The sequence below is a fragment of the Vulpes lagopus genome, chromosome 11 (genome assembly GCF_018345385.1).
Source record: "Vulpes lagopus strain Blue_001 chromosome 11, ASM1834538v1, whole genome shotgun sequence".
In the NCBI taxonomy this organism is placed as follows: domain Eukaryota; kingdom Metazoa; phylum Chordata; class Mammalia; order Carnivora; family Canidae; genus Vulpes; species Vulpes lagopus.
The window spans coordinates 73767780-73780154 of NC_054834.1; the positions used below are offsets into that span (position 1 = coordinate 73767780).

The window sequence follows — 12375 nt, forward strand, 5'->3', positions numbered from 1 at the left end:
AAATTGATGTTTCCGGAGCAGCTACTCCGTAAGGGACCTGACCTAGGTTGGTTCATTTCACCCTCCTGGCAGCCCTGGGGAGTGGGAGGCAGTCTCATTTTACAGCTGAGGAAACCGGGGCTCAGAGAAACTAAAGGGGCACAGCCAGGATTCAAACCCAGGTCTGAGGCCATTGCCCACTGCATCTCCCATCAATGTCGCCTCCCCAGCTCATCTCCCCAGTGAGCAGAGTAAGCCTGCTGCTGAGTCTCTTTATTTTCACCTGGTCTCCAATGCAAGCCCACCTCCAGGGCTCTAGGCCCCAAGCTTGGCAGCAGACAGTTTATAAATAAATAAGTTACAAAAGCACGTGGGGGAGCAGCGTAGACCACCCTCCCAGGGCTGGGTGCTGGGTGCTCAGTGCTCCGTGAGCGAGAGTTGCAGGATCCTCTGTAAGTCTTCCTCCTCCTGCTGCCCCCGTCGTTCCTGCTCCTCCTGCTCCCTCGAAGACAACTCCAGGGCCAGGCGAAGCTGTTCCTCAAAGCTTGGGGGGGCCCGGGCCAGGGGTGTCCTGTGAGGGGATTCTGGGCCGTTGGGCTCTGTGGACATCTGCAGGCTTTCTTGGAGGGCCCTTTCAGACAAGGTGTGACAGGGAGGACAGACCAGTGAGTGCTGAGACTGGGGAAGAAGGCTATGGGCTGGGACATGGCTGTGGAGGACACGGACAAGGAGAGGGTGGCTGGGAACCCAGGAGAACCAGAGAGAAGAGGCAAGGCAAGGGGCCCCATTCCCCCCATTCTCATGCCGCCTCTGGTATAGGCAGTGCTGCTGATGAGGATGGCCTTGGAGAGGGCCTGGGATCCTGGGACCAGCACCTCCCCACTACCCACCACCAGCAGCCAAGGACCCCCTGGCTGGGAGGTCCTTGGGGCAGGACAGGCTGAGACATTGTCCTAGTAGGTTCTAGAGGGTCTCACCGCTCCAGCTGAAGCTGCTCCTCGTAAGCGGTGGCTTGGGGAGGTGGGTGGGCACCAGGCCGGGTGTTGGTCAGGGCTTCCCAGACAGTTACCTGTGGCAGATGAAGCCCTGAGCTGTCACGTCTGCCACCCCCGCCAGCACGCAGGGGCCGGGCCTGCCTGTGTCCCACCTGCTCAGCCTCTGCGCCTGCCTCCAGCAGGCTCTGGCGGATGGCAAACTGTAGCAGGTCATCATCTTCATCACGAAGGGGCTCGCTGCGCTCCGCGCCCAGCACACTGTACCCCTCGGGCACCTCAAACACGGCGGGGTCCACCTCACATGGGAAGGGGCTCCCTACGCAGGAAAAGAGCTGCATTCAGCCCCAGGGCCTAGGGCCGGGGAGCAGCACGGGCCCCCTCCGTCCTGTGGAGTACCTGATGTGGTGCCACCAGAGCCTGAGCTGGAGGTTGGCACCCACACCGAGTTCAGGGGCTCATCACAGCCACACAGGTTGCTGAAGGTGATGCGGGCATTGAGCACATGGAAAAGGGGAATCTCTGTGGGGAAACAGTGAGGCTGAGCCACCCAGGGCCAGAGGCCAGCCCCCACCCTATCCCACCTCCCTGGTACCCCCTACCACCCCTCACCAATCTTGACTGGGAAGCCAGGGGGAAGGCGCAGGGTGATGAAGTCGCGCAGCTTGGCAAAGTGAGCGTTGCTGATAGCCATCAGGTCAATGATAGGTGTCACCTGGTCACCCAGGGAGAGCGGGTGCTCCTCACTCAGCCACAGTGTTGCCTTGAACCTACAGGGGATGTGAGTCAGGGAAGCTCTGGTGGCCCCCTGCCTTACTTAGCCCACCCACCCACCCACCGTGGAAACCTGCCTCTGCTCCTGCCCTCTGCCAGGCCTGAGCTGCCCTCTTCTCTGCTCAGCTGCCTTCACCTGTCTCCCCCAGGAGCTTATGTCTTTTGGCTCTGGAGGGGCCCAGGCTGGGGCCTATGGTAACCTGTGCCAGCTCAACTCTTCTGGATGCGGAGGGCGGGCTGGGCTGCTGGCTCCAATCAGGACCTCATCCATGGCTCCATCCTCCTCCATGGCCCATACCTGCCAGTGCCTCTCACTTTGCCATATTTTGGGGTCCAACAAAGCCCAGAGGTCAGGACTACTGGGGTCCGAATCCCTGCTCCACCTCTCCGTGCTGAGTCTACCTGCAGTCCCTGGGACAGTGCTGGGCCCATCGTGAGCTCATCAGAGCCTCCTAGCATCCTTGTGAGCAGGTGGCTGAGTGTAACTGTTATTTAACTGATGAGAATAGACTCTCGGAGGGGAAGACATTTCCTTGGACCACAAAGTCAGATGATTGAGCTGTGAGCCCTTCTCCTCTGCCACAAGCTGGCCTCTAGTAGGTGCTCGCTCATTCAATGGAATAGAAAACCATAAATGGGCGGTGGTGCTCATCACTCATTCATTCATCAAAGAAGAATAACCAGTCTTCTGGGCCAAGCCCTGAGCTGGGTGCCAACAACCACAGACAAGATGGACCTGGCTCCTGACCCCAAGGACAAGAGTCTAGCAGGAAGCCAGCTGGCTGAGTGGGTCCCCCACCCTGAGGGAATTCTCCAAACCAGCTCCAAGACCTCACCTCTGCACTTTGCTGGACATCTCAATGGGGCGGCCAATGTTCCTCGACTCCAGGCTGAAGTTGGGGTCGAAGTACTCACTGGGGGATATGGCTGTGGGGTTGGTGGGGCTGGCGGCCTGCTGCACAGGAGCCTGGGAGGACCCCAGGACCGCGCTGAGTGTTTAGGAAGGTGCCTGCCAGGCTCTGCCCAGCAGCCCCCTGCCCATGGCCCCCCACCCTGGGCGTGGCTCACCCCGCTGTGGGAGGAGTGCTGCTGGGCCATCCCGAGGAAGGACTGGAATGGAGTTTTCCCTCCTAAGGAGAAAGGGTGGGAGCTCATTAGGAGACTTTGGGCCACTGCCCCAAGACGGCCCCCATCCACCATCCACCCTGGGAGTCTCTTATTGGGTGGGAGACAGAGCACGTGGGAATGGGGAAGGCTTCCCAGCTTAGCCCAGACCCCAGACCAGGGTGACCCCAGAAGATGGTGTGACTGAACAGCAGGCAGGCGCACCTGGGTTTACCTTTGCTCTTCGACTTGTCCTGATCAGAGAGGTGCTCCGTGCGAGTGCGTGTCACCAGCTCCACATTTGTGGCACTGTATACCTGGGGAGCAGGGAGACACAGGGGGAGCTGAGGGCTCAGAGCCTGTTGCCCACACTCAGCCTCATCAGTACAAGACCAAAGTCCTCCTCTCTGTAGGGACAGATAGGATCTTGCCCCCCCCCCCCCAAAGTGGAAGAGGTGGCAGGGTCTGAACCACAAGGGGACTCAGTAACGAGGGGAAAATGCTCCCCGTTTCATCTCGGTAACCTGGGTTGGGGCCCGTGCTGGGGTGATCCTTATGTGCTTGGCAGGGCCTGGGCACTAGGGCCCCACTGAGTTCCCATGGCCACAAAGGGCTTACGAGTCCACAGGCTACTCTGTCTCTCCTCCACATGAGTGGATGTGGAGAAGTGGTGGAGTTCCTGGGCCTTGTCTCCTACCCCAGCCCCCACCACTAGCCTCTCCTGCCTTGGCCTCGTAGCCGCTAACGGTTTCCATCTTCTCAGACCGCCAGCCCCAGATACCACATTTGTTCCTGAAACAGACCAAACAGGAGCTCATGAGGACCCGTACCCCTCAACCCTAGCCAGAACCTTCCCTTCCAGAGACCCCTTCCAATTAGCCTTCCCACTGTGAAACACGCAAGGGCCTTGAGAGGTTGCCTGGACAGCCAGAGACAATCCAACAAGGACTGGGGATACAACAGTACTAGGGAATCATCATTAATTTTGTTAGGTGTGACAACGGCTTTGGGGCTGGCTTTATAAACAGCCTCACCTGGCAGAGTCAGGGACAGAAGCATTTACTGTTAAAGTGATATGACATCTGGGATGTGCTTTAAAATAGTCCAGGGAAGGGGCACCTGCATGGCTCAGTTGGTTAAGCATCTGACTTCAGCTCATGTCATGATCCCAGGGTCCTGGGATCGAGCCCCTTGTCAGGCTCCCTGCTCAGCAGAATTTGCTTCTCCCTCACCCTTTGCCCCTCCCCCTGCTTGTGCTTGTTCTCATTCTCTTTCTCAAATAAATAAAATCTTTTTTTTTAAAGATTTTATTTATTTATTCATAGAGACACAGAGAGAGAAAGAGAGAGGCAGAGACACAGGCAGAGGGAGAAGCAGGCCCCACACAGGGAGCCCGACATGGGACTCGATCCAGGGTCTCCAGGATCCCACCCTGGGCTGCAGGCAGTGTTAAACCATTGTGCCACCAGGGCTGCCCCTCAAATAAATAAAATCTTAAAAAAAAAAAAAAAAAAAAAAAAAAAGGTCCAGGGACAGGGTGCCTGGTGGGGCTCAGTGGGTTGAACATCTGATTCTTGATTTCTGCTCAGGTCATGAGATAGAGCTCCATGTCGGGCTCTGCAGTGGGCATGAAGCCTGCTTAAGATTCTCGTTCTCCGTCCCTCCCCCCACCTCTCTCTCCCTCTGAAAAAATAAAATAGTCTGAGGAGGGATGCCTGGATGGCTCAGCGGTTAAGTGTCTGCCTTTGGCTCAGGGCATGATCCCAGAGTCCCGGGATCAAGTCCCACATCAGGCTCCCTGTATGGTGCCTCCTTCTCCCTCTGCCTGTGTCTCTGCCTCTCTCTCTGTGTCTCTCATGAATAAATCAATAAAATCTTTAAAAAAATAAAATAAAATGGTCTGAGGAAAAAAGAAAAGAAGGAAGGATAGATTCAACAAAATTAACAGAATGTTGGTAAGTGTTGGGCACTGGGCGATGAGGACATTCTAACTATTCTCTCTTCTTTTGTACATGTTTAAAATTTTACAGACTAAAAAGTGAAAAATAAAAGTATGTCTGACTCAACAATAATAGTTTCATGACATCAATACCCCACTTTTGACAATGGATAGGACAAGGAGAAAAAAGATCAACAAGGAAACGTACGACTTGAACAACCCTATAAACCAGACTGAACAGACTTTCTTAGAACACTCCACCCAACAACAACAGAATACACATTCTTCTCAGGTGCACATGGAACATTTCTCAGACTGAGCATATGTTAGGCCATAAAGGAAGATTCAATAAAACTGAAAGGAAAAAAGTGATACAAAGTATGTTCTCCAACCACAAGGAAATGAGAAAAGAAGTCAATAACAATATAAAGATTTGGGAAACTCACAAATGTGTGGAAAGTAAACACGCTCCTAAATGACAATATTAAGAAAAAATGAATAAATAAATAAAATCTTAAAAAAAAAAAAATTAAAGGGGATCCCTGGGTGGCTCAGCGGTTTACCATCTGCCTTCCACCCAGGGCGTGATCCTGGAGACCCGGGATCGAGTCCCGCATCGGACTCCCTGCATGGAGCCTGCTTCTCCCTCTGCCTGTGTCTCTGCCTCTCTCTCTCTCTCTCTCTCTCTGTGTCTCTCATGAATAAATAAAATCTTAAAAAAAAAAAAAAAAGGAAAAAAATTAAAGACCTAAGTAAGTGGGAACTGATCTTATGTTCATGGTAGAGGACACTCAACATTGTTATGATGACAGTATGCTCCAAGCTGAGGTCCAAATTCAATGCAAACCCTATCAGAATCCCACCTGATGACTTCTTTGTAGAAACTGACAAACTGAATCTGGCATCCTGTGAAATCGCAAAGGACCCAGAACACCCAAAATAATCCTGAGCAAGAAGAACAAAGTCAAAAGACTCATACTTTCCAATTTCAAAACTTACCACAAGGCTACACTTACTAAGACAGTGTGGTATTGGCACAAAGATCGACATATAGGTCAATGAAATAGAACTGAGAATCCAGAAAGAAACCCATGCATCTATAGTCAACTGATTTTCCACAAGTGTGCCAAGACCATTCCATGGGAAAAGAACAGTCTTTTCCAGAAATGGTGCTGGGACAAGTGGGTCACACATGTGAAACTAGTGAAGGTGGATCCTTTCCTCACACCATATACAAATATTAATTCAATGGATCAGAGACCTGAACGTAAGAGCTAAAACTATAAAACTTTCAAAAGTAAACACAGGGAAAAATCTTTGTGCCTTTGGATTTGACAAAATGTTGTTCGATATGACGCTAGAAGCACAGGTGACAAGAAAAAAAAATACATAAATTGTGATTCATGAAAATTAACATGTGCTTCGAAGGACACGGTTGAGAGAGTGAAGAGTCAGCCCACAAAACGGGAGAATATTTGCAAATCGTATACCCAAGAAGGGACTTCTATCTAGAATACATAAAGAACTCCTGCAACTCAATAGTAAAAAGACAACCCAATTTTTTTTTACAACCCAATTTTTTAAATGCACAAAGGATCTAAATAGACACTTTTCCAAAAAAGAGATACAAGTGGCCAATGAGCACAAGAAAAGGTGTTCCACGTCATCATTAAGGGAACGCAAATCACAACCACAACGAAATACTACTTTTCACACCCACTAGGGTGATTAAAATCCAAAAATAAATAAATGAACGTCAATGTTGGTGAGTACAGGAAGAAACTGGAGTCCTCATACACTGCTGGGGGGTGGGGGGGGGATGTAAAATGCCTCAGGCACCTTGGTAATGGTCTCGTGGTTCAATCAAACGTCCGGTTACCATGTGACCTAGGAATCATACCCCCAGGTGTCCACCTTAGAGAAACGAAAACTTTAGTCCACACACAAGACCTTGTACACTAACGTTTACAGAAACGTTATTCATAACAGGCAAAAGGTGGAAACAATCCTAACATCCGTCAGTAGGTGAGTGAAGAAACAAAATGTGAGCTGGTCATACAATGGAGCCACAACAGGAATGAAGCAGTTATATGTTACAACCTGGATAAAATTTGAAAACATTCTGCTCAGTGAAAGAAGTAACAAGAAAGCATGTACCATATGATTCCATGCACATAAGAGTCCAGAATGAGGAAATCTATAGAGAAAGTAAATGAGTGGTTGCTTAGGCTGGGGAAGGGGGTGAGGTCATGGGAGCTGATAGCTCCTGGATTTCTTTTTGGGGTGATGACAATGTTCGAAAGTTGACTGTGGTGATTGTGACATTTCTGTGAACAGACTAAAAACCACCAAACTGTACGCTTTAAATGGGTGATCTGTAAGGTATACAAAATTATATTCCAATAAAGCTGTTTGTTTGTTTTTTCAAAAAGGTATCTCTGAAGTCTGTTCTGGGAACTGGGACACATGTTGTCAGAGAGAACAGCCTGGCCGGTAGGGTCAGATTCCTAGACTACCCACAAAGGGCTCTGGCCCAGAAACAGCCATACTACTGAGAAACCCACACTGGGCCAAAGAGCTGCCCCGAACCACAGCCTAAATCCTTGTTAGGGGAAAACACGTGAAAGCAAGAGTCAGGCCCCTGGGGCCCCTGACCTAGCTTCTCCCCAGGGAGACAGCTGCCCAAGGAAAGGCACGCAGGGGCCTGAAGGTTGCCATGGGACCTGCAAGCAGTCTGGGTGAGACACTGGGCCCGCAGGGACCCCTGCCCCCATCTGAGTGGCCTCTGTGGGTGGTTCACCCTCCCAGAGGCTTGGACCATGACCCACAGTGTGGCCAAGTCCCAACTGACCTCTCAAAGGCCACATTGCGAGTGTCCAGGTGGGTGGAGACGATAGGAGAGGTGAGGCGACTGGCCACGTGCTCTTCACTGGGCCGCATGGCGGCCAGCAGCGCTTCTGGCTCATGCAGGGCAAGCCCCAGTGTCTCGGTGTGTACCACCTGCCGGTCGTGGTCCACTTCCATCACCAAGGCGCCTGCCTCTGCCAGCCGGTATGGGTGTGTGAGGGGCACAAATCAGTGCTGGGCTCCAGCTGGTGGGGAAAAGGCCACCACGGTGCCCGCAGCCACCTGCTGCTAAGTGGGTGAGGCCCCAGCCCCTTGGTCCCCTCCACCCTCAACCTCAGTTTCCATATCTGGAAAGCAGAGAAAAAGAACTGCACTGTCCTCACAAGCCAGAGGAGGGTCTGGGAGGGTCCAGGAGGGTCTGGGAGGGTCCGGCCTGCTCATGCCCACAGGGAGTCCCCCAGCTCACCCTGGCCCTTGAAGATAAAGCTTCTCCTGCCACGCTGCCAGGTCATGTGCTCGAAGCCCAGAAGACTGGTGTCCACCCGCAGGCTCTCACCCCGCTTCCACACTCGGTACACGTCACTGGGGCACATCTTGGACACGAGGGGCACTGTAGGAGTGTGGAGGTCACCGTGGTTCTTTCCCAAGGATCCCACCCACGCCCCTAGAAGCCAAGCGGTCCTCACTCACCCCAGCTGGTGAATTCCCACTTCATCTCCACGTAGAAATCGGGGGCCTAAAAAAAAAAAAAAAAGAAATCGGGGGCCTGAGATAGACCAGAGCACCTGTCAAGGCCTGCCTGGTACCAAGGATCAGTGTGCCTAGGGGGCTCCTTGTCTGTAGCCCCGCTCTGGGAGTCCAGCCCATCAGCAAGTCTTAGAGTGCTATGTCCCAGGTACACCCCCACTACAACCAACCGCCCCCCAGAAAGGGTGAGTGAAGTGGGGTCCTGAAAAGGCCTTGGAATAATCAGATTATAAGTATCTGAAGCCTGGAGGTCAGTCTCTACCTGGCCACTAGCCTGTTGAGAGGCCCTGGGGGAACTCCTTGCTTCCCCAGAGTCCCAGTCCTCATCTGTAAAGAGGGTACAATGACCCCCTCTGGGCCTGGTGGGGGGAGGGGCACAGGGACAGACAGGTATTCCAGGGCACCAGGCCACACCCACTGAGTCTGGAAAAACTCTCCCCCTAGGAAATATGCATTTGCCAGGAGACCCACATCCAAAGCCCCGTTTAGACTTCTATATGAGGGACCCCTGATGTGGGCAATGGCTTTTCTCCTAAAGGGCTCAGTTTCACCCACCTGGGTCTGGACCCCTCTCTTTCCTACATGACCCTGGGGTGGGGCCAAGATTGAGGATGTTGTCGACAGTGTTGGGAGAGCATGCTGCACAGACTGAGTGGGTGGTGGGTGACCAGAGTGACCCCATGCGGCCTGTCAGGGCTACTTGACGTGGCTCTCCACCCCTCTTTACTGGCCATACCTCTGTACCCTGCTGTACCTGGCGGAGTTTGTTGAGCAATTCTGGAATGCCAGCCAGCCTCTGTGTGGCCCTCTGGTAGTCCCGATACTGGAGCACCAGCTGTACCATCTCTGGGTCCCCAGTGCTGACTGCCTCCTGCAGGACTAGGGGCACCAGGCCGCTGAGGGGAGCTCTGTCAATGGCCCCTGGCCTGGCCTTTCATTGCCACGCACCAACCCCACTGCCAGCCTCAGGGGAGCCCCTCTGCCCCCTGCAGTACCTGCCCAGCCCTGGCAGCTCTCTTTGCCCACATTGGCATTGTGTCGAAGGAGGACTCTCACGGACTCCAGGTTCCCCAGGGACACAGCCAGCTCCAGGGGAGTGCGCCCCCGGGGGTCCTCCTGTTCAATGTCGTGCTGGGGGAGATGGGACATTCAGCACAGGGCAAGTAAAGAGAAGCAAGAAGGCCACTAGGCTGAACGTGGTTGGGAGTCATTGCGGGGAATAAGGACAGCACACAGGCCATGGACATGGTTGAGGGTGGCCTGTGGGTCCTCGTGGGAGGGGGAAGGGAGCAGGTGGGAAGGGCCTGCCCACCTCTCCTGCCTTCTGCCAGGAATAGAACTGGGGGTCCCGCAGAGGGGCCTGGTCAGGCAGAGGTGCAGCTGCAGATGTCTAGAACTGGAGGGACCTGGGGACCAGAACCAGGTTGCTTGTCCTCAGCCTGGCTCAGGGGTGGGGTGGCGCGAATTCGGGGACTGGATGCAGCGTGAAGCGGGGACACTGGCTGGGCAAGGCCCAGCGCTGGAAGCCGCGGCCGGAGGCTCAAGCGAGAGGGGCGGGTGACCTGGGCTTCGCATCAGGCGGGGCACAGATCACGGCTCTGGGGGGGCTGCGCGGAGGAGAGCCCGGGTGCCCCGCGGTCTCACCTGGCGGCTGTGCAGCGCGGCCTCCAGTTCGCGGTGCCGATTCGCCCAGACGAGCCGGTGCAGCGGGAAGGTGGGGCCCGGGCCGGCCATGCTGGGCCTCAGCGCCGCATCCCCGTTGGGAGGGCGGGCTCGGCGGGGGCGGCCCTGCCTCGCCTCGGCTTCGGGTCTGGCGCGGCCGCCTCGCCTCCGGGCCGCGCCGCGCCGAGGTGCGCCCACCGCAGCCCCCGAGCCCGGCGGCAGTGGCGGCGGCGGCGGCGGCGGCGGCGGCGGCGGCGGCGGCGGCGGCGGCGGCGGCGGCGGCGGCGGCGGCGGCGGCGCAGGCGGCGTGGAGGGCGGGCCGGGCGGGCCGGGCAGGCGGGGCTAGCACGGGCGGGGCGGGGCGTCGGGCCGCGCGCCCCCTTGCCTTCCGCAGCCATGGCAACCGTGGCCGGGCCCGCGCGTGCTGGGGGCCGGACGAGGGGGTCCGGACGACGGGCGCCGCTTAGTCGCCTTGGGAACTACGCGCGCCGGGGAAGGAGCGGGGGACCGCGTCTCGGGGACCCCGGCTGCAGCCGGGCTTGGGTCGGCCGGGGGCGGTCTGGTGGGTGGGTCCTGGCTCCGGATCCTCTCGCGGCCTGCAGGGGGCGCCCCAGGCCCAGCGCATACCCCTGCTTGCGGGTCCGGAAAAGGAAGGAGGGAGTCCGGGGACGGGGCGGGGTTCAGCCAGGGGCGGAGCCTGGGCTCCTGGGACGAGCGCGCGCGGGTGCGCGTGCGTGCTCCGAGGGCCACCGTCCGGCTTCCCTTGGGTTATCCGCGTTTCCCCAGCAGCCAGCCACCCGTGCCCCGGACTTCCTGTCCCAGGCGTACTACCCCAGGCCTCGCGGCTGCCGACCATCCTCTGAGAGCAGATGAGGCGGGAGACCCTGGCTCCCCTTCTCAGCACTTCTAAGACGTCCCTAAATGTTGGCCAAGCTTAGCATAAAGCACCTTCCCCAGCGACCTGGGCCGGTGTCTGGCGGTCGCCTCAGCACGAGCTGGGCCCAGCGCGGAGGAGACGGCTCTGCCAGGTCCCTGGAGTCAGGGATGGGAGCATTGGGGGGCGGGGCCCCGCGCCTGGCGGGAGGCAGACCTCTCCCAGCGGACCTGCCACCGTCAATGGCTGCCTGCACCCACCGCACAGATCCCTTTTGCAGAGGCCGCACTTTGCTGCCAGTGTCGGGAGAGGAAGGAGTTTCGAAATCCGGGCCAGCCCCTCTACCCACACCGGAACTAGGGTGCAGGCCTCAGGCGCCTGAGCTCTGTGGTCCTTGTTACTCTAGCCTCAGCCTGGGGTCTGGTGGTGGTGGGTGGCGAGGCAGCCGCGAGGCTGGGCCAAGGTTGGCCCTCTACCTGGGTCTCCCTATTTGTAGAATGACTAACTGTATTTTGATCTAGAAGTTTGAGCCGAATCTCTGGGTAAGCATTTTCACCCTGCCCTCTCACTGTGGCCAGGTGGCTCCTGTGCTGTCTGGGGTTACTGTGCCATTCCTACCTGTGGTGTCGTCAGGTCACTGTGATGTCCTTGGCTCTATTGCAGCTCGAAGGCCTCCTAATATCCAGAACTGGACACCTGGCCACCCTAGCCCACTGCAGCCTTCGCAAGCCTCCACCTTCCTTGAAAAGGGCTCTCCCCTCCCCCAGCTCCTTCAACCCAAATCGAAGGACACTTTCTCAGGCCCCACCCCTCTTGACTTCTGCAGTCTTGAACACAACTCTCCACTGGGGTGAATCCTAATTCCCTTGTCTTCTCAACCCTCTTCCAGGACCCCATCTCCCTCTCCAGCCCCTAAGTAGGGCTCCCCGCACCCCCTGCCCCAGCTAAAAGCTGTTGTGCCAACCCCAGGACTGCATTTTAGCTGCCTCTGGGACATCTGTGTGCCTGGTATCCCATGCTATCCCATTAGCATTACCTACAATCAGATTTGGTCACATTCACCTTCTTTCCCCCAGGCTGCACTCCCTGGCTGTCCCGATTCTGAATGTGCTATAGAACTCGCTGTGCGCCCTCTTGGGACTCCTACCTCTTTCTTGTCTCCAGGTGTGGCCCATTCTTGGTGGACTGTGTTCTTCCCAGCTGGCCTCTCTTTGCATTTCTTCCCTGGACAGAAGCAGTGGCTCCTAACCTGTCTCCCTGCCTCCTATCCTTTGCCTTCCTCCATGCATCAGCATGTTTATCAGTGACTTGTTCTATAGCCGCCCCATCACCCAGCCTGTCCAGAGCCTTCAGGCACTTCCCAGAGCCTATCTAAGTACAGACCCCATGTCCATTTTCATCTTCGTCACTGAGTACGCCCTGGGCTCTGCGCCAGGTTCAGCCTGGTGTTCAGAGCC

General features: G+C 56.0%; 1 protein-coding gene across 1 annotated transcript; it reads right to left on the minus strand.

Moving 5' to 3' along the window:
- Positions 1–237: 237 nt before the first annotated feature.
- Positions 238–10304, minus strand: ANKRD13D (ankyrin repeat domain 13D). The gene is made up of 15 exons (XM_041722580.1): positions 10027–10304; positions 9378–9513; positions 9137–9261; positions 8326–8371; positions 8102–8245; positions 7640–7829; positions 3575–3641; positions 3085–3166; positions 2814–2875; positions 2582–2712; positions 1584–1741; positions 1371–1493; positions 1127–1290; positions 957–1048; positions 238–610 (listed from the first exon to the last, which is right to left on the minus strand). Exons 1-15 carry the CDS (start codon positions 10114–10116, stop codon positions 397–399), a joined length of 1824 nt encoding a protein of 607 aa, XP_041578514.1. The 5' UTR covers positions 10117–10304; the 3' UTR covers positions 238–396.
- Positions 10305–12375: the final 2071 nt, after the last annotated feature.